Source organism: Petaurus breviceps, unplaced genomic scaffold (assembly GCF_028583685.1).
Source record: "Petaurus breviceps papuanus isolate PSGF00001 unplaced genomic scaffold, PetGlider_PUasm1.0 91041, whole genome shotgun sequence".
Lineage (NCBI taxonomy): Eukaryota > Metazoa > Chordata > Mammalia > Diprotodontia > Petauridae > Petaurus > Petaurus breviceps.
Window position 1 is genome coordinate 16662210 of NW_027187400.1, and position 26634 is coordinate 16688843.

At 44.3% G+C, this 26634-nt stretch overlaps 1 protein-coding gene across 4 annotated transcripts in view; it reads right to left on the reverse strand.

Moving 5' to 3' along the window:
• Positions 1 to 26634, reverse strand: part of ARHGEF10L (Rho guanine nucleotide exchange factor 10 like) — a 224909-nt gene that overhangs the window by 152891 nt on the left and 45384 nt on the right. For 2 of the 4 annotated variants that reach the window (XM_069078397.1, XM_069078396.1), the window contains exons 3-4: positions 19728 to 19895; positions 18701 to 18728 (exon numbers count right to left, since the gene is read on the reverse strand). In XM_069078397.1, coding sequence (XP_068934498.1) covers positions 18701 to 18728; positions 19728 to 19895 — 196 coding nt within the window. Of the gene's footprint in view, positions 1 to 10997; positions 11153 to 14615; positions 14756 to 18700; positions 18729 to 19727; positions 19896 to 26634 lie in introns of those variants that run through there. The other 2 variants (XM_069078399.1, XM_069078398.1) reach the window with 2 other exon arrangements.

A 26634-nucleotide genomic window follows, 5' to 3' on the forward strand; every position in this document is an offset into this window, starting at 1 on the left:
ACCTTAGAACAGAGAATGGCAGGGTTGGGAGGGACCTTAGAACAGAGGATAGCAGAGTTAAGAAGGGCTTTACAACAAAGAATGGCAGGGTTGGAAGGGACTTTAGAACAGAGAATGGCAGGGTTGGGAGGGACCTTAAAAAAGTCAGCGTTAGAAGGGATCTTAGGACATAGGATGTCAGAGCTAAAAGGTTATTTAGAAGATAGTCTATCACGATGCTATCACAGAAAGGACCTTAGATCAGGGTACATAAGAGTTGGAAAGGGACCTTAGAGATACTTTAGTCCAACTCCTTCACTTTACAGGTGGGGAAAATGAAGCTCCTATAAGGAAAGTGACTTGTTCACAGTCACACAGACAGTAAAGTGCCTAGAACTAGAACCCAGGCTCCTGCTTCCAGCCCAGGCCAATACTTTTCCCACTACCCTGCCAACACTCCCATGTTTCTTAGTTACTGCCTCCATCCATCTCAGCTTCCTCAAGTTCCAAGAGAAAATCTTTCCTAAGGTGGAGTGTCCTTTCTGCCCGACCCCTTCTCCTATTTTTTCAGCTGCCCGCCCTCCTCTGGCAAATTCAAGGGATGGAGCCATGGGACAAATAAAAGTTGCCCTACCTTGCATTTTTCTCTTGGATTTTTTTCTCAGCCTTTCAGATATACCTCATCCATCTATCCATTCCCATAAGAGCTCTGTACAGAAGGAGGAGTCAATTTATTCTGCTCCCATTTTAATGACGTGGAAAGTGAGGCTCTGAGAACAGGTGTCTCGACCCAAGCTGCACAGCAAGTCAGTCCTACCAGGCGCAGAACCTGCAGGAAAAACCCACTCCTGCTGACTTCCTCGGGAGGGGCCTGTATGGCATTCCACACAGAGCTGTCTGGATACCATACTGCAGGGAGCCCCATGAGATTCAGCTTGTTGGGCTCAGCCACTGTCTCCCAGCAGGCAAAGTTCTTGTCCAAATAAACATCTCTCTCCACACAATTGGGTCATTCATATGAAGCAATCTACAACCCCCACCACAAACCAAAATAAAGGTCTCTACCCCAAGCTGGAGCCCTGAGCATGTGGCCTCCAAGATCTTTCCCTAAGACATAAACATGCAAACCTATGACAGGGAAGAAGGAAGCATTGGATGAGGAGAGTTTCCGGTATCAGGGATGGGTGACACAGAGCTATCCTCATTTATTAATCTTGCTTGATTTCATGAATTCAGAAACTCACAGAGTCAAGAGTTGGGTGAGACTATATAATATAGAATGCTAGACCAGTGAATGTGGAGAAGGAAGAGCTGGGAAGGGCCTTAGAACACAGGATGTCAGGGCTGGGAGGGCCCTTAGAACACAATATGTCAGAGCTGGGAGGGCCCTTAGAACACAGGATGTCAGAGCTGGAAGGGCTCTTAGAACACAGGATGTCAGAGCTGGGAGAGGCCTTAGAACACAGGATGTCAGAGCTGGGAGGGCTCTTAGAACAAAGGATGTCAGAGCTGGGAGGGCCCTTAGAACCCAGGATGTCAGAGCTGGGAGGGCCCTTAGAACACAGAATGTCAGACCTAGGAGAAGCCTTAGAACACAGAATGTCAAAGATGGGAGAGATTTTAGAATAGAGAAAATCAGAGTCATAAGAAAACTTAGAATCTAGAATTCCAGAACTAGGAGAGGGATTTTAGAACACAGAATTTCAGAGAGGGGAGGGCTCTTAGAAACCAGAATGTTAGAGCTGGAAGGTACTTCTTAGTAAACAGAATGTCAGAGGTAGATCGTACAGAATCTGAGAATTGGAGTTAGAAGGAACCCCAGAGAGTATCTGGTCCCACCCATACCTGACCAAGAACCATGTCTAAAACATCACCAAAAGACCATCCAACCTCAATATGGAGATCTCAGGTAAGGATACACTCACAAACTTTGAGATAGTTCACACCATCTTGTGTTGCTCTAAGATCTATTCATTTGTTGTAAGCATAGGCTTTCAAGTACAAGATGTCTCTGACAGATTAGTATGAGAGTTGTGAAAGGCTCTGGCCTATTGAAATCCCCACTCTATGCCTTTCCAATGTCTACACTCTCCCAAGGTCAGCTGTTGTTCAGGTGGATGATCTTCTACCTTGGACTTTCCTAATGGACAGAATCAGCCTCACTTTCTCCAACTTCTGCTTACCTTGGAGAAAGAGAAAGGCCTAGCATTGTTTCTGAAAGAATACAGGGTGATTGGGGCAGCTAGGTGGCATAGTGAATAGAGCACCAGCCCTGGAGTCAGGAGGACCTGAGTTCAAATCCGGCCTCAGACACTTAACACACACAAAAAAACTAGCCGTGTGACCTTGGGCAAGTCACTTAACCCCAATTGCCCCTCCAAAAAAAACCAAACAAACAAAAGAATACAGGGTGATATCTAAACAAATGCTACAGCAAACAAATAAGGCCTTGAAATGAAGTATGGTTTCTTCCTCTTTCCCTGGCACTTCCCCAAGAGACCTAAAAATTATATTCAGTCCTTTCACCTTTGATTCATTCCCTTAGAACTTTATCAAAGTTCTTGCTTTTCCTCACATCTTGCCCTCCATGCCTTTTCCTTGACCACTTCCCATGCCTGGAATATACTCCTGACTCATCTTAGAATCCCAAATTCCTTCAAAGCTCATCTCAAATGCCATTTTCTACATGAAGAATTTACTGATACCACCAGCTTCTAGTACTTTCTCTAGAAAAAACTGCCTTATATTTATATAATGAGGAACTAGGTGATAAGGGCCTAGTCCTTAGGGCATTTGCAATGTTATATTCCCTGCAGGTTTGGCTAGCTTCTGGACACCAGTAAGGTGATGTTACTGTGTGCTAAGGAAGGGTTTGGTTTACTAACTGGAAGAACTAATGGCAAAGCCAGAACCAAGTTTGCATATTAAAGGACTAACATGTCCCTCCTTGTGCCCTTTCTGCACTTAGCACCCCACTCTGGGCTTTCAAGTAAGGAAGATTCCAGATGGGCTGCTGGGTGGGGAACGCTGCCTCGAAGGCCTTACCTCTCTACTCAGCCACCGTGTGTCCCTGAGCACGACACCTGTTTCTGTTGTGTTTATTCTTTCCTTATCTTAGGAGACAGAATGGATGAAGTTTTGACCTTGTAAACTTCAGAAGGTTGAAGAAGTCAGCCAAGTATTAGCAAGTAGCAGTAAATCCCAACTCTGGCAAGCAGCCAACACATCGAAGCAAGGAAGTGACTCATCTACTGGTTTTATCAGAGCCATAAGTAAAGTTGGTGGGGGTTACAAAAAGGGAGGAAGAGAGTCCTGGGGCCAGGAGATGCTTCCCATCTAGACAGGAGGAGGGGAGATTTCTGTTTTAAGTTTGGGCCCATTGTACCCAAGGGAAAGTATACCTCTAGGCTGACAGTGTGTTTTTGCATTTCTGTTCCTTCTCAATAAATATCCTTTTGTAAAAACTAATTTATTATCAATTAATTAATCGAAATGAAGGAGAGCTCAACTAATTAGTCAATATGGGAGAAGGGGGAAACTAGTAGACTGAATAGGGCCTTGTGAGCTAGTGTTAGGAGGATTGCCCCCCAAGGCCCCAAGCTCCCAGTGCTGGTACCAGTAAAGGGGATGAACCTAGAAGGAGGCGGTACATTTATTTGGTATATATTTACTGGGTATGTACTCATGAAAGGCTACATGGCATAATGACTAGATATCTAACCTTAGCAGTCACTTAAGAGTCAGAAAGAGCTGGATTCAAATCCTACCCACCTCCAAAAAATATAGGCTACGTGACCATGAGCAAGCTGCTTAACTTCTCAGAGCCCCAGGGATTCCCTCTGCAATTCTGTGCCAAGTAATGTATTAAGCACTGAGGATACAGATATAAAGAAGGGAATACTTCCTGTCCTCAGACAGAGTACAAATCAGGGATGTAATTCACAAATACATATGTATGTGTTATATGTACATACATTACAAAATGCATGTGTGCACCTGCTACATATACATCAGTCATATGTACATATATAACTATACATATATGTGTTATATATAACAAATAAAATATACACACATTGTTTTATACATGTGTATAACAAAAACATGTAAATGTGTCTTATACAGACATGTGATATGTAACAATATATGCATGTATTATATATACATCTGTGACCAAATACGCACATCGCCTGATATGCACATATAACAACATACACGTTCTAGAACACATCAAAATTTCAGTGTGGGACCTCCACTGAGACAGATAGCAGCCCATCTACACCTCGGCATCTCAGAGGTTAGAGTGATTTGTCTGTGGTCCCCCAGCTTGTTGATGATGGCGGCAGATCTGAATTCTTGTCTCTGGTCTTTAAATCCATCTAAGCAGTTAGGACGGTGTTATCCGCTGGCACAGAGGACAAAACCCTGAACCTCATCTCAGAAAGATCAGAGTTCAAATCTAGCCTCAGACACTTTCTAGCTGTGTGACCCTGGGCAAGTTATTTAACTGCTATCTGTCTCAGTTTCTATAACTATAAAATGGGATAATAGCAGCACTGACCTCAATGGGCTGTTGTGTGGATCAAAGAAAGAATAATTGTAAAAGTTCCTGGCACACAGTAGGCACTTAATACATGCTTAATCACTTCCTCTCTATCTCCACTTTCAAATCTAGGACTCATTCTACTGGTCCATGATGCTCTAAAACCCGTTGTTCTAAGGTTCCCTCCAATTCACATTCAATATTTATACTTCCTTTAGACCTCTCTCTTCATGCCTTTCCCCATCCTACTTTTCTGAGAGTGATCTGCCCCTGTCTTAGCTCACTGGTTAGACTACACGCTCTCTCTGTGAGGGCAGGAACCCTGATTCTCCCATAGTGCCTTGCACAGACACAGCAGGTGCTCAATACATGTTTGTGGAACTGAAAAGGCTTCTATGAGCAAACAATGGAAAAGGCCCAGGGCCTGGCCATAGCAGGGCCATGCACACAGAGGGCTTACAAGAGAAGCCTGGGGTGCTCTCCCAGGCCAGGAAATGCCGGGCCTGCTCCAGGGAGATCTTTAGCCAGAGGTGATGTAAATAACAGTGCCAGGCCATCTGAAGGGGCAGAGAGGTTACTTGGACTCAGCCTGATGCCCAGAGCAGACTTGACATGCGATCTGACTGCAAAAAATCAACCAAGGTCACTGTCTGGAGCCAACGTCCTTAGGGACTGGCCCGAGAGGCCACTACAGGCTGCTTGGGAGAGAGGAGATAAATGGAATAGGCGCTCCCCCAGATGGGCCCTAGGCCTCAGGGGTCAGAAGAGGACAGAGGCCTGGCATGGGGCCAAGCAGGCTAGTGGAATCTGATACCAGAGAATCTGGGTTCAAATCCCACCTCAACTACTTACCACCTTTGCCTTGCAGGGTTTCTGTATACTCATTTTAATGATGATGTTGGGCAAAAGTATTACTAAAACCCCTTCCAGTGGTATTCCAGTGAGTCCTCAGTACCAGCACCAAGCCCATTGTAGGGTTAGGTCACCTCTAGCCTGTAGAGCCAAGGAGGTTCTGGGGTCCCTGAGAGAGCAGCTCAGAAAAGCAATCCTAAATCTCCCTGTTTAGTCTCCTTATTCAATCTAAAGACTCAAATTAGGGAGGTCTCCAGACTCTAACTATAGTTCTGAATCATAGACTGATTGAATTAAACAATGTCAGAGCTGGGAGGGGCCTTAGGACACAGAATGTCAGAGCTGGGGGCAGGGAGGATTAGAACACAGGATGTCAGAGCTGGAAGGGCCCTTAGAACACAGGATGTCAGAGCTGAGAGGTCCCTTAGAACACAGGATGTCAGAGCTGAGAGGTCCCTTAGAACACAGGATGTCAGAGCTGGGAAGGGGCCTTAGAACACAGACTGTCAGAGCTGGGAGGGCACTTACAACACAGGATGTCACTACTGGGAAAAGCCTTAGAACACAATGTCAGAACTGGGGGGGGGGGGGCCTTAGAACACAGAATGCTGGAAAGCTTCTCAGGCTCCCTGAGGCAGGCTCCCTGGGGTTCCATGCCAAGGTCCTAGGGTAGCCTCCCTGGCCCAGCTCTTGGAGCTCAGAGGAGAGGGACTTTTATTGTCCTTGGCCTTAAGCAGAGGTCCCCCAGTCATTGTCTGTGGTTCATGTGGGGGTGTACACAGATGCCCATGGGATGGAGAACAAGCAACGCATGGGAACCTTTGGTTACTGGACAGAATGAGACTGAACCTAACAACGCTGACTTTCATGGGGCTGAGGAGCCAGACTCATCTTGGCCTGTCTGACTGAAGACAAGGCAACTAAGGGAAAATCATAGGAAAGAAGGGAAACAAGCATTTCTGAAACACCTACTATGCATCACGCTTTGTGCTAAGTGCATTACAAACATTATCTCCTTTGATCTTTACAACAACCCTGGGGATCAGGTGATACTCTTATCTCCATTTTACCCAGTAAGAAACTGAAGCAGACCAAAGTTACATAGTCAGAAGGAAAAGCAAATCCTATCTTTTTTTATAAGGAAAAACTTTGCAACACAGAGCTATCCATAAAAATAATTCTAGAATTAATCATTAAAACAATAATCACAAACATACCAACTGCTCTCCTTCCTATAAGACCATAGCTCCAGAGTTGGCAGAGAGCTGGGAGGCCATCCGGCCCACCTCCCTCATTTTTCAAATGAGGAAACTGAGACCCAGAGAGGAAAATAACCAGGGTCATGGAGGCAGTTAAGTGGCAGATTCATTCATTCATTCATTGATTCAATAAACTTTTTTTTCTGGATCATGATCAATTTATTAGTATGACTAGTAAATACCAATCAGTTGCACCCAAGATTCCTCAGTTCAGTAGTCAAGGATCCATCAGTTGACATGGCAGCGTGTTAGACAGGAAACCAAAAATAGTCTAACAATGCAAATGACATTGGAGTCTGTGGACCCAAAGAGGGAGGGTGGGCTATGCTTCAGTAAACATTTATTAAATGCCTAGCACTGTGCTAAATACAGATCAAAGGACCACAGACCTAGAGCCAGAAGGAAATGGTAGAGGCTTCTAGTCCAACCCTTTCATTAGATGAAGAAGCCGAGGCCCAGAAGGGTAGACATTATTGGTATGTTATCGATTTATCGAGTGATGGGCCCTAAGTCACCCAGGTGTGAATGGCCCAGGCAGGGTCCACCCCTCAGGCCTCTCACTCCAAGGCCAGCCTTCTCCTTTCCACTCTAACTCTGCCTCTAGTGAGATGCAAACCCAGGACCCAAGACTCCAAGTTCAATGGGAAAGTTCTTTACTCTTCCTCCCTCCTGCATAATGTTGTCTTACCATATCTCACCACATAATCATCACAGACTTTGTGCCAATTTTTTTTTTGCAAAACAGTGGGCATTTTTTAAATTTTTTTAAATGTGCCAGTATTACTTAAAAATCCTTTATTACTAAACTGTCTTTGGTACAAGATTAGGATGTACAGAACATTCATGAATATACCTTAAAATTCAATGCTGACAATGCACATGTGCTAAGTGTTCTAGGCTCACAGCTTGAAGTGCCAGAGAGATACATGCATATCCACATGCCACTGGTGAAACCAATTTTTGGACCAAAAAGGGAAAGACAGTGTGCGACGGTTATGTGGTGAAACACGGGATGTTCCTTCAGGCTAATAAAGCTCTTTGCTCATGATAACCCTACAAGGTAGGCAGTGAAAGTAGGATTATCCCCATTTTTCAGATGACAAGACTGAGGCTGGGAGGTTTGTCTGAGGTGACACAGTCAGCAAAGACAGGATGGGAACACTGTTCTTCTGCTATCGAACCCAGCAATAAAGCAGATTGCTCTGAAAGAAAGGAGTCCCCTTATTGTAATGAAAAAAGGCATTTGATTTGGCTCTGGTCTTGCCTCCAATACTGGGATCACAGAGATAGGGACTGGATCTGTGATTCCACTGGTATAGAGAACTCCCCAATGAGGAAACACTCTCTATCTGTTCAGGTCTAGACCTTTTCTGCAAGTGCAATATTTACGGAATTTGAAGATCTTCTCCATCCTTTAATAGGCCTATGAGCCCAGCTGTGATACATCCTGAATCACATAGAGACCATTCAGGGAGGAACTTGCTTAAAGAGAAGCTTGCTTAAAGGAGGCTGGGAAAAGCTTACAGGAAAGCTTTCATATCTTTTGGTACTAAGCTAATTAGGCACTGAATAATGAAGGTTGTGATGCCTTCTGGCTCTGAGTTGGCATTTTGCTTTGAGGGTTCACTCATGAGAAGGATCTTTTGATTTCCTGGTCGAGACTCTTAGTATGTTCAGAGCGCCCCCCACACACACTACCAGATGTTGCCTGTGTTCCCTCAATCCAGTGACATATATATAAAGTGTATAGCAATATTGTTATGTTCAGACAGCTGGAGTCCTGTCTGTTAGTCTTTGTGCTAATTTCTCTGCTTGTATTTTCTATATTCGCTTCTTTCTCTGTAATTAAAGTAGGATTGTTAACCCCTTTTTGAGCAGTCTTTCCTTAAAAGCAGATCAAAGAAACTGTGCTAGCAGGCCATCCTGGGTGTGCTAGCTAATACAGCAAATGTCTGGTCTCAGAGGTGAAGAGACTTGCCCAGCCCATGGGTAAAGCCTCATGTCTCCTGGACTCAAGCCCAGCTCTCTATTTACTACGCCAAGCTGCCCTTCAATACTTGGGATCACAACTGTAGAGCTGGGAAGGGCCTCAAAGGTCATCTAGTTCAACCCCTTCATTTTTAGAGATGAGGAAACTGAGGCCCAGGGAGCTTTAGCGATTTACCTACCCAAGGTCACAGAGGCTTTAAGTGAGATCATTAGGATTTGAACCCAGGCCCAATGACTCCACGGTCAATGTACTCTTCCTACTCTTTATCAGGCTGGTTCTACTATCCACACAGCTTTGCATAAGTCACCACATCCCCTCTTTGGAGGAAGCTACCTCCTCTTCAAGATGATGGAGCAAAGACAGGGCCATTTCCTGCTCTATTTACCATGACCTGTCTAAAGCTCAGTAATCAGTGGTTAGTGATGACTGCAGTAAGGAGGAACCCTTATGCCATTCATGGTATGTGCCACTCATCAGATGATCCTAGCAGGTAGGTGCTATTATTATCCCCATTTTACTAATGAGCAGGTCTGGTGGTGTTGGTGACCTCAGCATGGCTCTCAGCCTTACCTCTTCAATTCATAAACATCAATGAAGCTCCTCCTTCTTTCCCAGGCACTGTTGCTAGACACTGGGAATACACAGGCAACACCTAAACTATCCCTGCCCTCAAGGAGTTTACATCCTACTAGGGGTACACAATCCATACATTTGTAAGTATACACTTAAGAAAAATTGAGGAAAAGATTATAAAATGAGGGGCAGGAGGAGAAATCTAGGAAGGCTTCCTGGAGGAGGCAGCCCCTATGTTAAGCCTTGAAGGAAGATGATGATTGTGAGTAGCAGAGGTAAAGAAAAAATGGATATGTTTACTGATGAGATGGAGAAGAAAAGAGTTGGGAGGGAAATGGCATCCATTGCCAAGTATCTGAAGAACCATCATAGCAAGGAGAAGGCAAAACCTTCTAGGACAAGGGTTTTTTGTAGCTGAGTCATTTCAGTTGTGATTGACTCTTCATGACCCCATTTGGGATTTTCTTGGCAAAGATACTGGAGGGGTTTGCCATTTCCTTCTCCAGCTCATTTTACACTTGAGGAAACTGAGGCAAAGAAGGATAAGTGTCTCACCTGGGGTCACACAGCTAGGAAGTGTCTGAAGTCAGATTTGAACTTGGGTCTTCCTGACTCCAGGTCTAACACTATCACCACCTAACAGCCCAAAGAGGCAATGATAGAAAGGGAAAACTGAGGCAAAATGTCAAGAAAAGCTTCCTGACAATGATAACAGTCCAAGAATAGAATGGGCTGCCTAGAGACTGGGGAGCCACCAACAGCTTTTGAGTATGTCACAAAATCAGAAACGCAGACTCTCTACATTGGAAGGGACCTCAATGACCATCTAGCTCAACTTCAACACAAATTCAAGTCCCAGTCTAAAACAGTTCTACCAAGTGGGCACCCAGACTCTGCCTGAAGAACTCCAGTGATGGGGGAGCCACTACTTTCCAAGGCAAATTCATCCTCCCTTTGGACAGCTCCCATTGGTAGGAAGTTCTTCCTAACATCAAGTTGAAATTTGCCTTAATCAATTCCCATTCATTGCCCCTGGTTCTGCCCTGTAGGGCCAGAGAAAATGACTTCAATCCCTCTTCCATTAGTCCTTCCAATACCCAAAGATCAGACCCATACCTTAGGAAGATTATTTGGATGGTTGGCAGATAGATTAATCAATGGAGGAACTGGGGGCAAGAAGAGCCACTAGAGTCTATGAGACCACAGAGGGTAAGGACCATGTCCCACACAAGGTTATACCCCAAAGCCCAGTATTGGAGTCTGTATGCAGTAACTACCCAAGAAACATTTGGTGTGAGAGAAGCAAACATGACACAGGCAGTGTATTACAGTGGAAAGAACGATGAACTTAGTGTCTAGAGATCCAGGTCCCTATCTCACTTCAGGTATTTCCTGGAAAAGTCACCCCACCTGCCTGGGATCCCATTTCCTCATCTATAAAATGAGAATGAGGTTAGATTATATCAAGGGTTCTTAACCTTTGTGGGGATGGACCCCTCTGACAGTCTGGGAAAAGCCTGTGGATACTTTTTCAGGGTTCATCACTGAATGAAATGCCATGTTTCAGTTAATGGACAGAGAAAACAGAAATTATCCTTTTCATGGTCTGCTGAAATTTCCACAGACATGAAGTTAAAAACTACTGGACCAGATCATTTCCAATTTAAATTTTTTAAATATTTTAAAATCCTATGCCCCTATTTATTATAAACTGCACTACTTCTCTGCTTCACCATCTGTAAAATGGGGATAATAATATTCATCCTAACTCACAGAATTTTAACAAAGCAATTTTGCTAACCTTGAAGTGCTAGAGAAACCAGGAGTTGAGATTATTTCTCTTGTTGCCATCTGGGATCCTAAATAAGCTCTTATTCATGGCTGTGGCCGAGCATCGTTTCCCTCTCCCTGGGTATGAGGTCACATACTCCAGTCTCCTCTTTGTTCACCATCATCAGAAGGATCAACATTGTCATCACGCACACCCATTATATCAACATCAGTCCCATGTGCCCAAGATAACTATAGTAGGTCAAGGCCCTGATGACACAGGTAACCAGCACTCCAACAAAACATCACTCAACCAACTTCCTTCCCCAAGAATGTCAGTAAGGCTTATTGACCAAACCCCACCATCACATTCCAAACCTACATTTAGCCAGTCATTTCAAGTTGGCCAATGAGTTGACTCAACTCCTTCCATCCTGACCCCGAACCAGTGTAACTCCTACTCCCTTTTCAGAGCTCTGTTCTAATAGAACTGATAATATAAGTTCCTTGGGGTGGGGGTGGTGTCTGTTCTTCAGTAATGGGAAGTTGGGAGTGTCACCATGAATTTTTTAACATGAGCTAACTAAAAATAATGGATCCCTGTAAAAGAACTGAGATTTAAATACTGCCAATAATAATTATAAATCAATAACTGATTGGGCTGAAATTTGTTGTTATTCTAAGTCTTGAATTTAGATATAGGTGTCTGATCTCTCATAAGGCCATCATTCAAGGGAAATGTCATAAGCTCCTACAGTCTGAGGACTGCCACAGGTAGATGACTGTCCCTCAGAAAGTTGAGAGAGAGACCTCATGAAAGTGAAGGTAGGATACCCTTGATCTATCCCCACCTTGGTAAATAAGACATTTGCCCACTTGGTTAATTCTGAGCCTGGCTGTGACATTTTGTCTTATAAGTGGTTGCCTATGATGCATACCTGAAATCAAACAGAACTCATGCTACTCTCTATGTCCTTGCCTTTTTCCTCTCATAGCAAATTCCATTAACAAGCACAAATGTAAAAGAGATAAACCCCATTGGTGATTTTTGATTAAATAGTATAGTACTGCTACAGTGAGGGATCATTTTGAATTGTCATTTGAACCACGAATAATAGAGACTATAATATCCTTTCACTATATTAATAAAATAATATCCTCACAAGAGTGAAATAGTGAGGAATGTCATACAATATTCCAAATTGGATTAAGAATTTTACATGTAAAAAATTGACTGAAACATCTAATAATATTGAGAGGGACACAGACTCATTTTCCAACTCAGTACCTCATGATGTAACAATTGAAATACTCTGAAGTTCCTGGTGAATTATGAGTTCTTAATATAATGATTCTTCTTATAGCTCTTTTATATTGAGTTTATGTTAAGTATTAAAACATGAAAAGCAGATCTAGAAGGAAGAAGCCCTTTTAGAGCTGACCTAAGAACAGGGCTTACCCCAACATCATACAATTACAAATGGTGTGGGGTTTCCATACAATATAGACTCTTGAACTTTTTTCATCTACATCAAGGATATGTGAGCCTCAGTAACAGAATTCACCCAAAGCTATGATTAACCCATAGACATGTTTTGACTTCTGTTTATCAGCCTAGTCCATGGGTCAGCTCATTGGCTGGGTAATACCTCCTGAAAGGTCAAAATAGGTCTGTCAGGGTCTGTTCATTAGCCCATTTGTCAACCAATAGCATTCTGTATTATGTGTAGTCGTTCCTGGAGGGTAAAGTACAAGGTCTATCAACCAATGATATTCTGTACTTTTAGTTTGCTTCATTCATCTATGTCGTCTGGGGATCAAGCACTATAAAACTAAGGCCCTGGACAGAGGGGACATCTCGGATTGTGTGCAAGATCTGCAGTCCCCTTGATTAGAGGGAACTATGGACCCTTTAATAAAATGTCATTGACTCACAGCTCGGCCTCACATTCTTTTATTGTATGTTAGACAATTTTGGACCTCACAAAGCACCATAGAAACATTAACTATTACTATTAGCATCTAGATAATAGTATCTGTACATAGAATGTGACCTTCTGGACCAACACAAGTCACTAAACCTCTCTTGGCTTCAGTTTTCTCATCTGTGAAAAGAGAGGATTAGATCAAATCACCTCCTAGGTCCCTTCTAAAGTCTGATCCCGGGGCGGCCAGGTGGCTCAGCGAGTAAGGGCACCGGCTCCAGTGTCGGGATGACCTGGGGATCGAATCCGGGCTCAGACACTTAGCACCCACCCAGAAACACCTGGCTGTGTAACCTTGAGCAAGTTACTTAACCCCAATTACTTAGGGGTGGCCAGGTGGCTCAGCGAGTAAGAGTACCGGCTCCAGTGTCGAGATGACCTGGGGATCGAATCCGGGCTCAGACACTTAGCACCCACCCAGAAACACCTGGCTGTGTAACCTTGAGCAAGTTACTTAACCCCAATTACTTAGGGGTGGCCAGGTGGCTCAGCGAGTAAGAGTACCGGCTCCAGTGTCGAGATGACCTGGGGATCGAATCCGGGCTCAGACACTCAGCACCCACCCAGAAACACCTGGCTGTGTAACCTTGAGCAAGTTACTTAACCCCAGTTGCTTAGGGGTGGCCAGGTGGCTCAGCGAGTAAGGGCACTGGCTCCAGGGTCAGGATGACCTGGGGATCGAATCTGGGCTCAGACACTTAGCACCACACCCAGAAATAACTGGCTGTGTAACCTTGAGCAAGTTACTTAACCCTGATTGCTTTAAAAAACAAAAAACAAACAAAAAAATAAAGTCTGATCCTAACACCAAAAACTAGTAAATCCCAAGGTTCTTAGGATGGCCAACTAGAATAAATAAATACCAATGCCAACTTGTTCAAAATTAACTAGCTTCCAAAGAATTCCTACCACCTGTAAAATCTCATTTGTCCTCACAATTTTAACTGCCACTTCAATCAAATAATCAGCAAACATTTATTAAACACCTACTATGTGTCTACACTGTCTTAGGTACTGAGAGCCAGTTCCTGTTCTCCAGGATCTTACATGTTGTCTGGGGAGACACCATGTACATATAGAAGCATATATATAAAATATATGAAAGAAACATATAAATATAAGATAATATTTGGGGGGGGGGGGCACAAGCAGCCAGGAGGAATCAGGGGGAAAAGGATACTTGTGCTAAGTGCCCCAAAGTGTACTGAACACTTCATACATTATTTCAGTTTACTCTCACAACAACCCTAGAATTTAGCTACTACTAGTAGCCATATAATGCCTACTTTACAGATGCAGAAACTGAGTCTTAAAAGAGGCAGGTGATTTACCCAAGCTCACACTTCTAATAAGTATCTGAGATAGGGTATGAATCTATCCTCTGACTCCAGGTCCAACACTCTATACCGTTCACCACGCTGCCTCACACTAGCCCAGCTGCCACAGAGCTTCCCTATAGAGTTGGGAACCCCTTAAGTCTCATGTGGGGGGGGGTGGGATTGGAGAGGTCCAGTTGACTCCTTGAAAGGAAGGGAAGGCAATGAAGGAACAAGAAGTCCTCGAACTGACAGGGTTGGGGCAGGCTAGGAGAAGTGGGCAATGGGTGGTCAGCCATACTTAGAGCTCACACACACGCCATGCAAAAGTTGAGGGGTGCTGTGTACCTTGTCTGGTTCAGTCCCCCAGGCAGCTCTCCCTGTAGAACTCTGGAGCCTGAAAACCAGGATTTCCCTTCTTGCTGGTCTGTTCTCTTGTGGTGAATCTTTTCTCCTAGACACCACCTTCTACTGCTTCTGGCCTTTTCCACCTAATCACCAGATCCACCCAGCTCCAGTCCCATACACAAGGACCTCCCCATCATTGCTCCCTCCCTCCCCATTGCAGAAAAGAAGTAGGTTCAACCAGTACTATGAACCCTGCCTAGCCACATTCTCGATCAAACCCTCAGGCCCCAGCCCCACCCAGGGAAGGGCCCCATGGGGCAATATACTAAAATAAGTAAAGGGAGGGCACTATTGTTTCCACTTTGCAGATAGGGAAATTGAGGCCCAATGAAGTTCAACTAGTTATCCACAGGTCCCAGAGTTCACTTATGACAGAGCTAAAAATGTCTCTTAAATCCTAGTCTCAGGCTCCCCCTTTCTCATCCCAGAAACCCATTCCTTACCAACCAAACTCTTCCAAATCACTCACATTCAGATACCTGTGACCTGGACAGTGGTAAATATTGTACAGAAGCAAGTTCAATTTGGTCTGGTCATGCAGTTCTGCCTCTGTCACAGAGGCATGAGGGTACAAGGATATGACAGAGAGGGAAGAAAAGGAAGAAATCAGATTCTTTCAAAGTAACCACTGGGATTAGCAGGAAACAGGCCATAGATGAGAAAATTGTAATCAGTTCACTTATAAGAGAATTTAGAATCACATTACAAGGAACCTCAAGGACCTAGTCTAACCAAAGCATTGATCTGATCTACAAAATCCCTTTAAATCGAAATCCAGGCTCTGCCTGAAGACCTCTAACAATGGGCAGCTCACTGCTCCACAAGGCAGCCCACTCCACTGGGAGCGGCAACAAAGGTCAGGAAGTCTTTCCTTGTATTGATCTGAAATCTGCCTCGCTGTAACACACTCCTATTGTTCTCGATTGTTCTGCCCTTAGAGTCAAGTAGAACAAATGGCATCCCTCTTCTATATCAGAGAGGTCTCTATGTGACAATATGGTTGGGTTGTTTTTTTAATGTCTCCCTTCTTTTTCCATTTTTGGATAATTAGTGATTACTTTGTCAGAATTTTATTTAATTTTTCAGTTGTCTGACTCTTCATGATCCAGTTGGGGTTTTCTTGGCAAAGATAATGGAGTGGTTTGCCATTTCCTTCTCCAGCTTATCTGACAGATGAGGAAACTGAGGAAAACAAGGGTAAGTGACTTGCCCAAGATCATATAGCTAATTAAGTATCTGAGGCCACATTTGAACCTGGGAAGAGGATTCTTTCTCACTCCAGGCCCAGTGCAGTATACACTGTGCCACCTAGCTGAATTATATTCCTTCCCTTAAAACCCTGCCTCCCATGGACACAACCTCGTCAGCCTGAGCAGTGAATATCACCAAGATATTCACACCAAGAATAGAAGATTCTTGTTAGCAAGGAACCAATGTCCTATTCTGGGATGCTTCCATTTCCTCAGAGAGCACCCTATTCCTGGTGAAGAGGTGAGGAGAGAACCTTCCAATCTTCCTTGACTCAACCTAGCCATACTCCTCCCAAATGAGGTATGTTTGAACTGGGATATAGGCTCATCCACTCAGTTCAACTAAGGACTAGAGGTTCCCAGATCTAGAACTAGATCGAAGGGACCTTCAACGCCATTAAGTCTGCTCTCCACCATTTTATACGTGAGGCCACAGAAGCCCAGGGAAGCCTTCTAACTTTTCCGGAAGCCATAGAGGTAGTAAGTGTCAGAGGCTGGAACTGGACCCAGATTGTCCAACTCCAAAGGCCTTTGGGCTCCCTTCCTATTTCAACAAGCATTTATTAAGGACCTAAAATATGAAAGACACAAGTGCCCTGGATATAAAGACAATCTCTTCTCTCCAAAAGCTAAGAGTCTGGCCAGGAGAAGGGAGAATAAAATATTTACAGAGATAAATGCAAGATAACTGGAGAAGGGGCAGCCTACTACCAACCAGCAAGGTCCAAGGAAAGGCTCCCCATAGAGTTAAGCTGTGAGGAAAGCGCAGGGTCTGAAGGGGCAGAGGGGAAGAGGACGTGCTCTCCTGGTATAAAGGCAGTTTATGCAAGGTCAGTTCAGAGAACAGCAAACAGCAGCTTGGCTGCAACTTCAAGACATATTATAGGGAATAAAATGAGTGAAAAGAGAGGCTGGAATCAGACTGGGTGTAGCCAGAAAAGCCAAGCTGAAGAGTATATTTGAGAGGTCTAGGGGCCACAATGGCTAGTGAGCTGGGCTTGGAATCAGGAAGACCTGAGCTTGGATCCCACCTCAGATACTTACTAGCTGTGTGACTCTGGGCAAAGCACCTTGGCACTCTGTGCCTCAGTCCCCTCCTCTGTATAATGGGGATCATAATAGTACCTCCCTCCCAGGATTGTTGGGAGGATCAAATGTAACAATATTTATAATTTGTCTTAGCAAAACTTTAAGCACATATAATATGTTGTTCATTTGTTTTTCAGTCATATCTTACTCTTGATCACCCCAATTTGGGTTTTGTTGGCAAAGATACCAGAGTGGTTAGCTATTTCCTTCTCTAGCTCATTTTATAGATGAGGAAACTGAGGCAAACAGGGTAAAGTGACTTGCCCAGGGTCACCCAGCTAGTAAGTGTCTGAAGCTAGATTGAATTCAGGAAGGTGAGTCTTCCTGACTCCAGGCCCAGTGCTCTATCCACTGTGCCAAATAGCTACCCATATAAATACTAGCTGTTATTATTCTAGAATCAATAAATGAGGAGCCACTGAAAATTCCAACTTTCTTCCTAATTTAGTTTTTCTGGAGCAGAATAAAGTTTAATTTCATTTAAGAACAGAAGAAGCTGTGGCATATAAGCTACCCCAAAAAATAGCAAGACCTTAAGACCAGAGAGAGACTAGATGACTTTATAGGAAGAGAAACTGATGTTCACTCTACATCATCAAAAAGGAAGGAAGGGAGGGAGGAAGGGAGGAAGGGAGGAAGAGAGGAAGGGAGGGAGGGAGGGAGGGAGGAAGGGAGGAAGGGAGGAAGGGAGGAAGGAAGGAAGGAAGGAAGGAAGGAAGGAAGGAAGGAAGGAAGGAAGGAAGGAAGGAAGGAAGGAAGGAAGGAAGGAAGGAAGGAAGCTATAAAGGTATTTTTTAATGCACAAAAGAGAACAGAAGGAAGACCAGAAAGAACCATGGATGAGCAGGACAGCTCTGAAAGCTCCATGCTGAATTTGTTACACATTGTGAAAGAAAAGCAACAAATCCAAATTAGAAATTCACAGATTCATAGACAATCCTCTTTTTTCTTTCTACAATGTATAGGAAAGTACTCTGTTTGCTACTTCAGAACAGAAAATAAATAAAAAATAAAAACGTCAGAGCTGGAAGGAATCTTAGAGGTCATTTGATCCAATCCCTTTCTCTTCCCAGGGAGGAAACTGAGGCCCAGAGAAGGAGAAACCACTGGGTCAGGGTCACACAGCCAAGTCTTCGGTAGAGAATAAGGATCCCATGAAAGATGGATGTGAAGGACAATAAAGGCCATGCTACATCCCTGCATATTATCCTCCCCATTATATGCTTGGTGCAGGAGCAGCCCCAAAGAGACCGGTTTGCCCAAGGTCACACAATGAATAATTAATGGCCCTCTCTCTTCCTGGGCAGAATGAAAGGCATCAGAATCAGAATCAGAAATTTCCAGTCAGCAGGGCCCTTAGGAGTCCTCTATTCCAACTCCAAAATTTTACAGACAGGGAAACTGAGACCCACAGAGGTTAAATAATGTGCCCAAGGTCACACCACTAGTAATTAAGAAAGCAGGGGATATGATAACATTCTTCTTAAATACAGCTAGCTATTGCTTTGAGAAAGAGTTCCTTCTGGGCTTCTGGTCTTTCCCTCAGTCAATGAGATCTCCCAGGTTGCTGATGAAGGTTATTTCTCAGTCTCCACTCCCTACACCTCCCTCCTCCCCTGTGCCCCAGCTTTCTCTTTTTACACCGTTTTAGGACACATCAAAGCAAAGGAAAGGGAGTTCACTTACTCTGTCTGGGGCTGGGCAGCTGCAGGATCTAGGGAAAACAGAGGAGAGCCAGTTAGGGCAATGGCCTCCTTACGGTGCCCCCATCCTCCCCCCAACCCCCACCACAACCTGGCCTTGGGCTCAGGTGTCTCTTCTGTGCTGGCCCCATTTTAGCTGGTCCCAGAGGAGCTTAGCACATCCCCGCCCCATTTCCCAGTCTCCTCTTGGGGAAGGGGAGACTCATGAGCACACAGATCTCAGCCGGCATTTCCAGTTTGGGGCTTAGTTTTCATGGGTCTTGCTGGGTGCCCACATTCACCTCCATCCCACCCCCATCACCAGCTCAAGAGGGACTTTCCCTCACGGTTCACAGCCCGGAGAAGGCCAGGAATTGTGTAAGCCACAAATATCCCCCACGTCTTCCAGGGTGCCCCCATCCTCCCCCCAACAGCCCAGCCCGAAACTCCAGATGGTGGCAGCCAACCAGCAGAACGTCAGGGAGGGAAAGCTTGTCAAGGAGCCCGTTGTCCTTCTGCTTTCAGGAAGTTCCTGTCAATCCAGTCCTCAGATCAACTTCCCAAGTGACAGACTCCAACAGCCTGTGAGCTACTACCGAATACCAGTGAGATCTTTTGTCTCCCCCAACCCGCCCTCTCTGGGTCTCCCGGGGGGAATGAGCTGCTCAATACAGGATAAGAGGTCTCCAGGAGGCCCTTTCTTCTGCCTGAAAGAGGGGGAGGCGGGCTTCCAGAGAAGACTCCTTATGTGCAACTGTCTCCGGAACAGAGCCAACTCAGCCAAAACACCCATTTAAAAAGTGCCAAAGTAGCCCCAGATGTTCCAGAAATCCAAGGAATGTGGAATTCCCAGAGCCCAGAGTCTGAAGGAATTTTCCCACTCTAGCTCTCCAAGAACAGGAGATGAGCTAAGACTGAGCAGGACAAGTCTGGATCAGAGAGAAAAGGCAGTCAGGGGGGAAAGGGCCTTTTCTGCACCCTCCCCTTCCTTGCCAGACCCAGCACAGATGGGCTTCCTGGATTCATCTCACCAGTGATGGGGGCAGCATCGAAGTCAATAAGTGGGGCTTCTCCATCCTTCCCCACACCTGTCCTGGAATTGTCTTCCTCTTCATCACTGTCGTCAAACTCAAATGCCTCTCCAGGGTCCTCCTCAGCCTCAGGAGAAGCCCCTGGGACATCCTGAGCTGGCTGGTCTCCTGGGGAAGGTAAAGGGAGGAAGGGAGAAGTTAGTTGGTCGGATGAGTGCAAAGGCCTAGATCCAAGAAGGGAGAGGCAGGGTGGGATCAAGCAAAGGATAAAAGGAAGAACAGCTGGAAGGGTCATGAAACAGGAGGTAGAAGCTGACCAATGGGGTTAAATGAAATTCACTGAACTCTACAGCTAAAAGCAAGGTCTGGTCCGTTCCCATCCCTGAAGTAGCAGCGATGAAGGAAGGTTAAATGCTGGCATTCTTTGGGCAACAGGAAAAGGAGAAGTGGATAGCCCAGAAAGTGTCATGGCAGCTTGGCCAGGGAGTAAACTACCCTGCCTGGCATTCAAGGCTCTTCACAGGCTGCTGCTCCCCTCCCCACAACACACACACTTCCAGCCTTATCTCTTATTACTCCAAATGCCCTCTGCTTCAGCTAAACTGAATGTCACTCCTCTACATCCCAGAAGGACACCTTGTCATCTCCATGCCTTACCTAGCCTTATTCCTATTAACTAGAATCCCTTCCTCCTCCCTTATTGCCTCCTAAATCCCTACCCAACCTTTAAAGACCAAATCCCAGGCTCCTGGGAGCCTTTCCTAATTTTTCCCACCTTGGAATTCACATTATACTTTCTTTTACACCTCTCTGCTGCCTGATTATGTATTAGGAAGATTATGACATAAATCTGTGTTTTTGTCTTATCCCAGCTCCATTCTAGATAGTCATCTATTTGAGGCCAGAAACAATACTTATCTCAATTTTAAGCCTCCCCCAGAGTTTACCAGAATGCCCTATTTCCTTCAATATTTCAAGAATATTTTTTGTTTTTTAAATCAATTCTTTTTCAATACAGGTGCTTCAGAGTATCCAGACCTGGAGCTGGAAAGGAATTCAGAGGTCATTTAGCCCGATCCTGTAGCTTTTCAAGTGAGGAAAATATGGCCAAGAGGAGGTGGGCAATTCCCCAGGTCACACAGAATGTAAGTGACTGATTAGGGTAGGATTTATTCAGACCTTGATTCTCTGACTTCAAAGCCCCAAAGTTCTTTCTCTTATACAACATTGGCTCTCCATGATAACTCAGTAATGCTCCCTCTTTGGGATGGGGGAGGGGAGGGAACCTGTGATTTAATTGATTTATGGTTCTCCCGGTGAGGAAATCCCCTCTACCAATGCCTACCTGCAGCCCTTGTGTAGACTGGTCTTAGAGAGTTGCTTTGGACACTTTGGACATTAAGTGACTTGCCTAGGGTCCCAAAGCCAATCTGTGTCAGAAGTAGAACTCAAATCCATGGTCTGTCAACTATGCCATGATGTCTCTATTGCTTAGCATAAATACTCATTGAGACTCATTGGGGCCCCCCAAAAAAATCATCTTCCTTATAAGATTTTTTGAACTCATGTAGCCTAGGCCTCAAAGAATGGCCATTTAGCTCATTCATGGATGGTATAGAAAATAGTTTTGGGCTTGGAACCACAGATATCTGGGTTCAAATCTTACCCCCAACCACTTACTAGCTGTCTAGCCATGGACAAGCCTCTTAAACTCTGTGAGGCTCAGTTTCATTAAATGTAAAACTGGGTTCAAAACACCTCCATCACAGGGTTAGTATGAGTACAAGGCACCTTGGAACCCTTAAGAGATATGTATGTGACTGTCACCACCACCACCACCCCAACCCACCTAAAGAAACTCAATGAATATTGTGTGAACATTAGCATGGGGCCAATGCCATGTACCCAGCATGGGCAGAACGGTATGAAGTCTATTTATCTCACATAAATCCGATTCTACAACTCAATACTCCAAGTTAGGTTGGTGAAGAAGACTGGGAATAAAGAGTGGGTCAGTGGCAGAAAAGTCAAAGACCGCATTTCAAATCTCACCTCTGGTGATGACTGCTTATGTGACCTTGGTCTATTCCATTTACCAGGCCTCAGTTTCCTCATCTGGAAAGTGCAATGTCCTATAAAGTCCAGGTCTAGAGCAATGAACCTATGATTGTCATGGAATATTTTTCAAACATTCAAAAATGTTACTTTCAAAGCAACTTCTACCTCCTAGAAAAACCCAGAAGGTAGTTGGATTCCCTAAGTCAAATCTCACTTTTATTTAGAAACTTCGGATTTAGAGCTGGGAAGTATCTCTGCAATGATTGAGTTCATCTGACGGAGGAAGAAATTAAGGACCAGGGACAGGAAATGAGTCAGAATTCCAGGACATCAGCTGGGGTCTTGAAGGCTGTGATGGCTATGTGTGAATGAGACAGAGAGACAGAGAGAGACAGAGAGAGTGAGAGAGAGAGAGAGGGAGGGAGGGAAAGGGAGAGAGAGGGGTGTGTGTGTGTGTGTGTGTGTGTGTGTGTGTGTGTGTACATGGTAAACCTGTGTCCATAAACACAGCTGACAGAAAACCTGTTCGGAGTTTCGGTGAGCCAGTTCACAGAATCATATCTGATACTGCTGAGCCCCCACTGCCACCCCAACCCACCTTGACTGGCTCAGAGTCAGAAGGTGAAAGTTGAGAGTAGGCAGCCCTGTTTTCTCTGCTTCTTTCCTTCTGCCTTACATCTATGTCCTTTTTTCTCTTCCTCTCTCCTCTGCAACATCCTCCATCCTCAGGTGACACCACAGTACATAGAGCAGTGGACCTGGAGTCAGGAAGACTCATCTTTCTGAGTTCAAATCTGGACTCAGACATTTATTGTATGACCCTGAACAACTCACTTAACCCTGTTTGTCTCAGTTTCCTCATCTGTAAAATGAGCTGGAGAAGGAAATGGCAAGCCACCCCAGTACCTTTGCCAAGAAAACCCTAAATGGGATCACAAATAGTTAGACACAACCAATAATGACCTCACCAGAGTCATTGGTCGGAAGGGATTTGAAGAGGTCATTTAGTCCATCCCCCTGCCTCTGGCAAACTCATACATAAATTATCCCAGGCAAAGAAAACTGGATATACTGTCTAAAATGTCAGCCATGGCCCTGGTGAAGCTTCTATTCCATGGGAAAGGAAAAATTCGAGTTTTGTCCAAGAAAACAGGACAATCATATAATACATTGGATTAATCTGTGTATGTCATATGGGGAAGTGAGCCAGTTATAATCGGATAAGGTTGAATCAACATAAAGAGTGCCTTGTGCCCAAAGAGGATTTTATGTCCACACCTGGAACATGTCCTGCCTCCCTCACCCCCATCTGAGTCCCAACTTGGCAATGCTACTCACTCTTCAAGACCAGGTTCAAATGTCCACAACTACAGATGGGAGCATAGGGTACATAGGAGGTTATAACTGCAGGATAGAGCTAGAGGGTGGCCCTTCTGTTAACCTCTGCTTAAAGAAACAGAATGGAAACTCGCGTGCACATGCTCATACACACACACACGAACACATACAGGTTTCTAGGACCTATTAAGTCCCAGGACTAAAATCAATCAACAAATATTTACTAACTATCTACTATGTGCCAGACAGACAAAAATGAAACAAAGCCTCATCTGTGCCAAAGCCCCACCTTGACCTCAATATTTTACAGAAAAGGAAACTGAGGCTAGGGCATATCAAGTGACTTGCCCAATGTCACATGGCTAATGAATGGCCTTCCCATCCAGTCCCCTTTCCCACAAACTGAAAAGAGTTTGTCACCTTAGTCATGAAGCAACAAAGATTTTAGCTTGTCCTTTGGACATTCACTGACCCACTCCTGAAATTCAATGCAACAAATTTGTATTAATCACCTACCATGTGCAAGATGCTGAGTCAGGCACATAATTCTCACCCTGTGATAGGCACAAAGCTCAAACATTTCCACTGGGCAGAATCTGAGGAAAGGACATTTGAGGCAACATCCTCCCTCCACTGAACCATAAATTGCCCACAAATTAAGTCATCATTTTTCCCTGCCTACTAGTAGTAAGATGACTTTGGAGGACTCCTAATTCAAATTTCTTGTCTGGAGGAGGGTGGGGAGGCCAGCCAGGTAGAGCAGAATCCAATTGTTTAAAACAACAGGGGAAGAGGGCATCTATTGTGTAGGAACTTAAGATTTAGAGCCCAAAAGGACCCCAAAGGCCATCTAGCCCAACTCACTCACTTTACCTGTAAGAAACTACCCCTTTTCAAATGTAAACTGTTTGGTTGTAGAAAAGGGAAGAGAACAGACCAAACTAAAGTGTGAAGAGACAAAATCTCTCAGATAAAATGTTGAAGAATAACAAAAGGTGTCCTAAGCACCCAGTCAAATCAGCATCTTTTTATTAAGCACCTACTATGTGCCAGGAAGGCTCAGCATTGAGCTCTAGAGATACAAAGGAAAGGGCAACAAAAAAGCTGTCCCTGCCCTCACAGAGTACATAATCTAATGGGGGAAATAACATGCAAACGAATTGGATAAATTCAGAATGGTCACTGAGGGCAGTCATTAACATTAAGGGGGATCAGGAAAGACTTCTTATGGAAGGTGGGGTTTCAGATGAGACCTAAAAGAAATCAAGGAAGCCAGGGGATGAAAATGAGGAGGAAAAGCATTCCAGGCATTGGAGACAGCCAATAAAAAGGTACTGAGTCAGGAAATAGTGTCTTTTTCAAGGAACAAAAATGAAGCCAGCGTCAGCAGATTTTGTGGAGGGGAGTAATATGTAAGAAAGACTAAAAAGTTAGGAAGCATCTAGGTGATAAAGGACTTTAAAACCTGAAATTCGAACACCTTTCCCTCAGATTAAGGCACTGAGAGGACTATTTGATGGGAGTGCAAAGAATGAAGGGGTAAAACAATGCAGTCCATCAATTCTTTGGCACATGACTATGTTTTAGGGTTTTGAAATTTATACTGAGAAACTATTCATCAAATAACTGTCAAGGAACTATGGGAAGATAGGTTCATACCTACAAGAGAGATGAATTTTCTTAAGTTTTGCCTCATAAGGTAAAGATGACTCATTGACTACTAGAGGCAGTGAAAGGTAAAAGCTAAAGAAAAAGTTTTGAGAAGAAATTACAGGAAAGTATATTAGAAAAAAAAATCCGCTAAATGCAGGAGGAGTCATAAGTAGTGGGTAAGAAATAAAATATTTAGAAGGTTTACATCTTAGACAATTGATTCTTCAGCCACTTTGATGGGATCCTACAGTTTGGAAGAGAGGAGTAGCTTTTCTGATTGGTTGGAAAAGGCCTAGGTCACATGTGAGAGCTCATTTGCTCTGCTGACTGAAGAAGGACTGAATCCTACTATTATATATATAGTACCATTTGAACTCAATGCTTTTGGGCACCATATAAGGCCCAAAGGAAAGGAAACCCCTCAGGGATACCTGGTTTGATAAGGGAGAAACAGGATGAAATACAAGCTTTGCATCTGTTTTTCTATGAGCTAGGCTAATTGGAGAAGAGGCATTGCTTTGCTAGAAGATGATTGATTAGAGAAAGTTAAGAGTTAGCTGGTCTTGTCTGTATTACCCAGACAGCTAACTTGAGGGGTTTTATAGTTCTTTGCCTAAAGAGAACTGCTTGTCACTGAACAATATTCATTTTATTTTTTAATGAAAGAGTCTAACACTTTCTCAGTCCTTGATTAAGGGTCTCAGGGAGCTTTCTTTTTGCTGAATTTTCCTCCAGCTCACACCCTCTAACCATAGGTGTCCCTCAGGCCCTCTTTTCTCTATGTACCTCTTCACTAGGTGATCTCATCTGTTCCAATGGATTTAATTATGATCTCTATGACTATGATTCTCAAATCTACCATTCCTACCCTACTCTCTCAGCTGACCTCCAATTTTGCATCTCCAACTGCCTCTTAGACATTTCCAACTAGATAACCAGTAGACATCTTAAACTCAGCAAATACAAAACAGAACTCGTTATCTTTCCCCCTAAATCCTCTCCCAGTTCCCCACCTTCCCTATTACTATGGAGGGCAACACTATCCTCCCAGTCCCCCCAAATTCACAACATAGGAGTCATCTTGGATTCTTCACTATTTCTCGCCCCCCAAGCTGTTGACAAGGCCTGTGAATTTTACCTTGGTACCATCTCTCAAATACGCTCCCTTCTCTCCTCTGACTTTGCCCCCACTCTGGTGTGGACCCTTATCACCTCACAACTGGATTACTGTAATAGCCTGGTAGTAAATCTGCCTGCTTCCAGTATCTCCCCACTCAATCCATTCAGCCACTACACTCCATTCACTATACTCCATTCACTAAACTCAACTCCATTCAGCCACTAAAGGATTTTCCCAAAGTGCAGGACCATTCATGTCATCCCCCACTATTGGAGGGGTTCTCTATCGCCTCCCAGATCAAATACAAAATCCTCTGGTATTATCTAAAGCCCTTCCCAATCTAGCTGCCTCCTACCTTTCCAATCTACTTACACCTTCCCCCTTGACACATCCTCTTCCATCCCGTGACGCTGACTCCCTGGATGTTCCATAAACAAGACATTCCATCTCAACTCCGGGCATTTCCTCTGGCTCTCCCCCATGCCTGGGATGCTCTCTCCTCTGCTCCGACTACTGACCTGGTTTCCTCTAATTCCAAACAAAAATCCCATCTCCTAGAAGTATTTCACAACTCGTCTTCATTCTAATGCCTTCCCTCTGTTAATTATTCTCTACTTAACCTGTCTAGAGCTTATTTGCACGTATTTGTTTGCATGTTATCTCCCCCATTCGATTGTGAGCTCCTTTGTATCCCCAGTGCCTAGTACACAGTAGATGTTTAATAAATGCTTGCTCTCC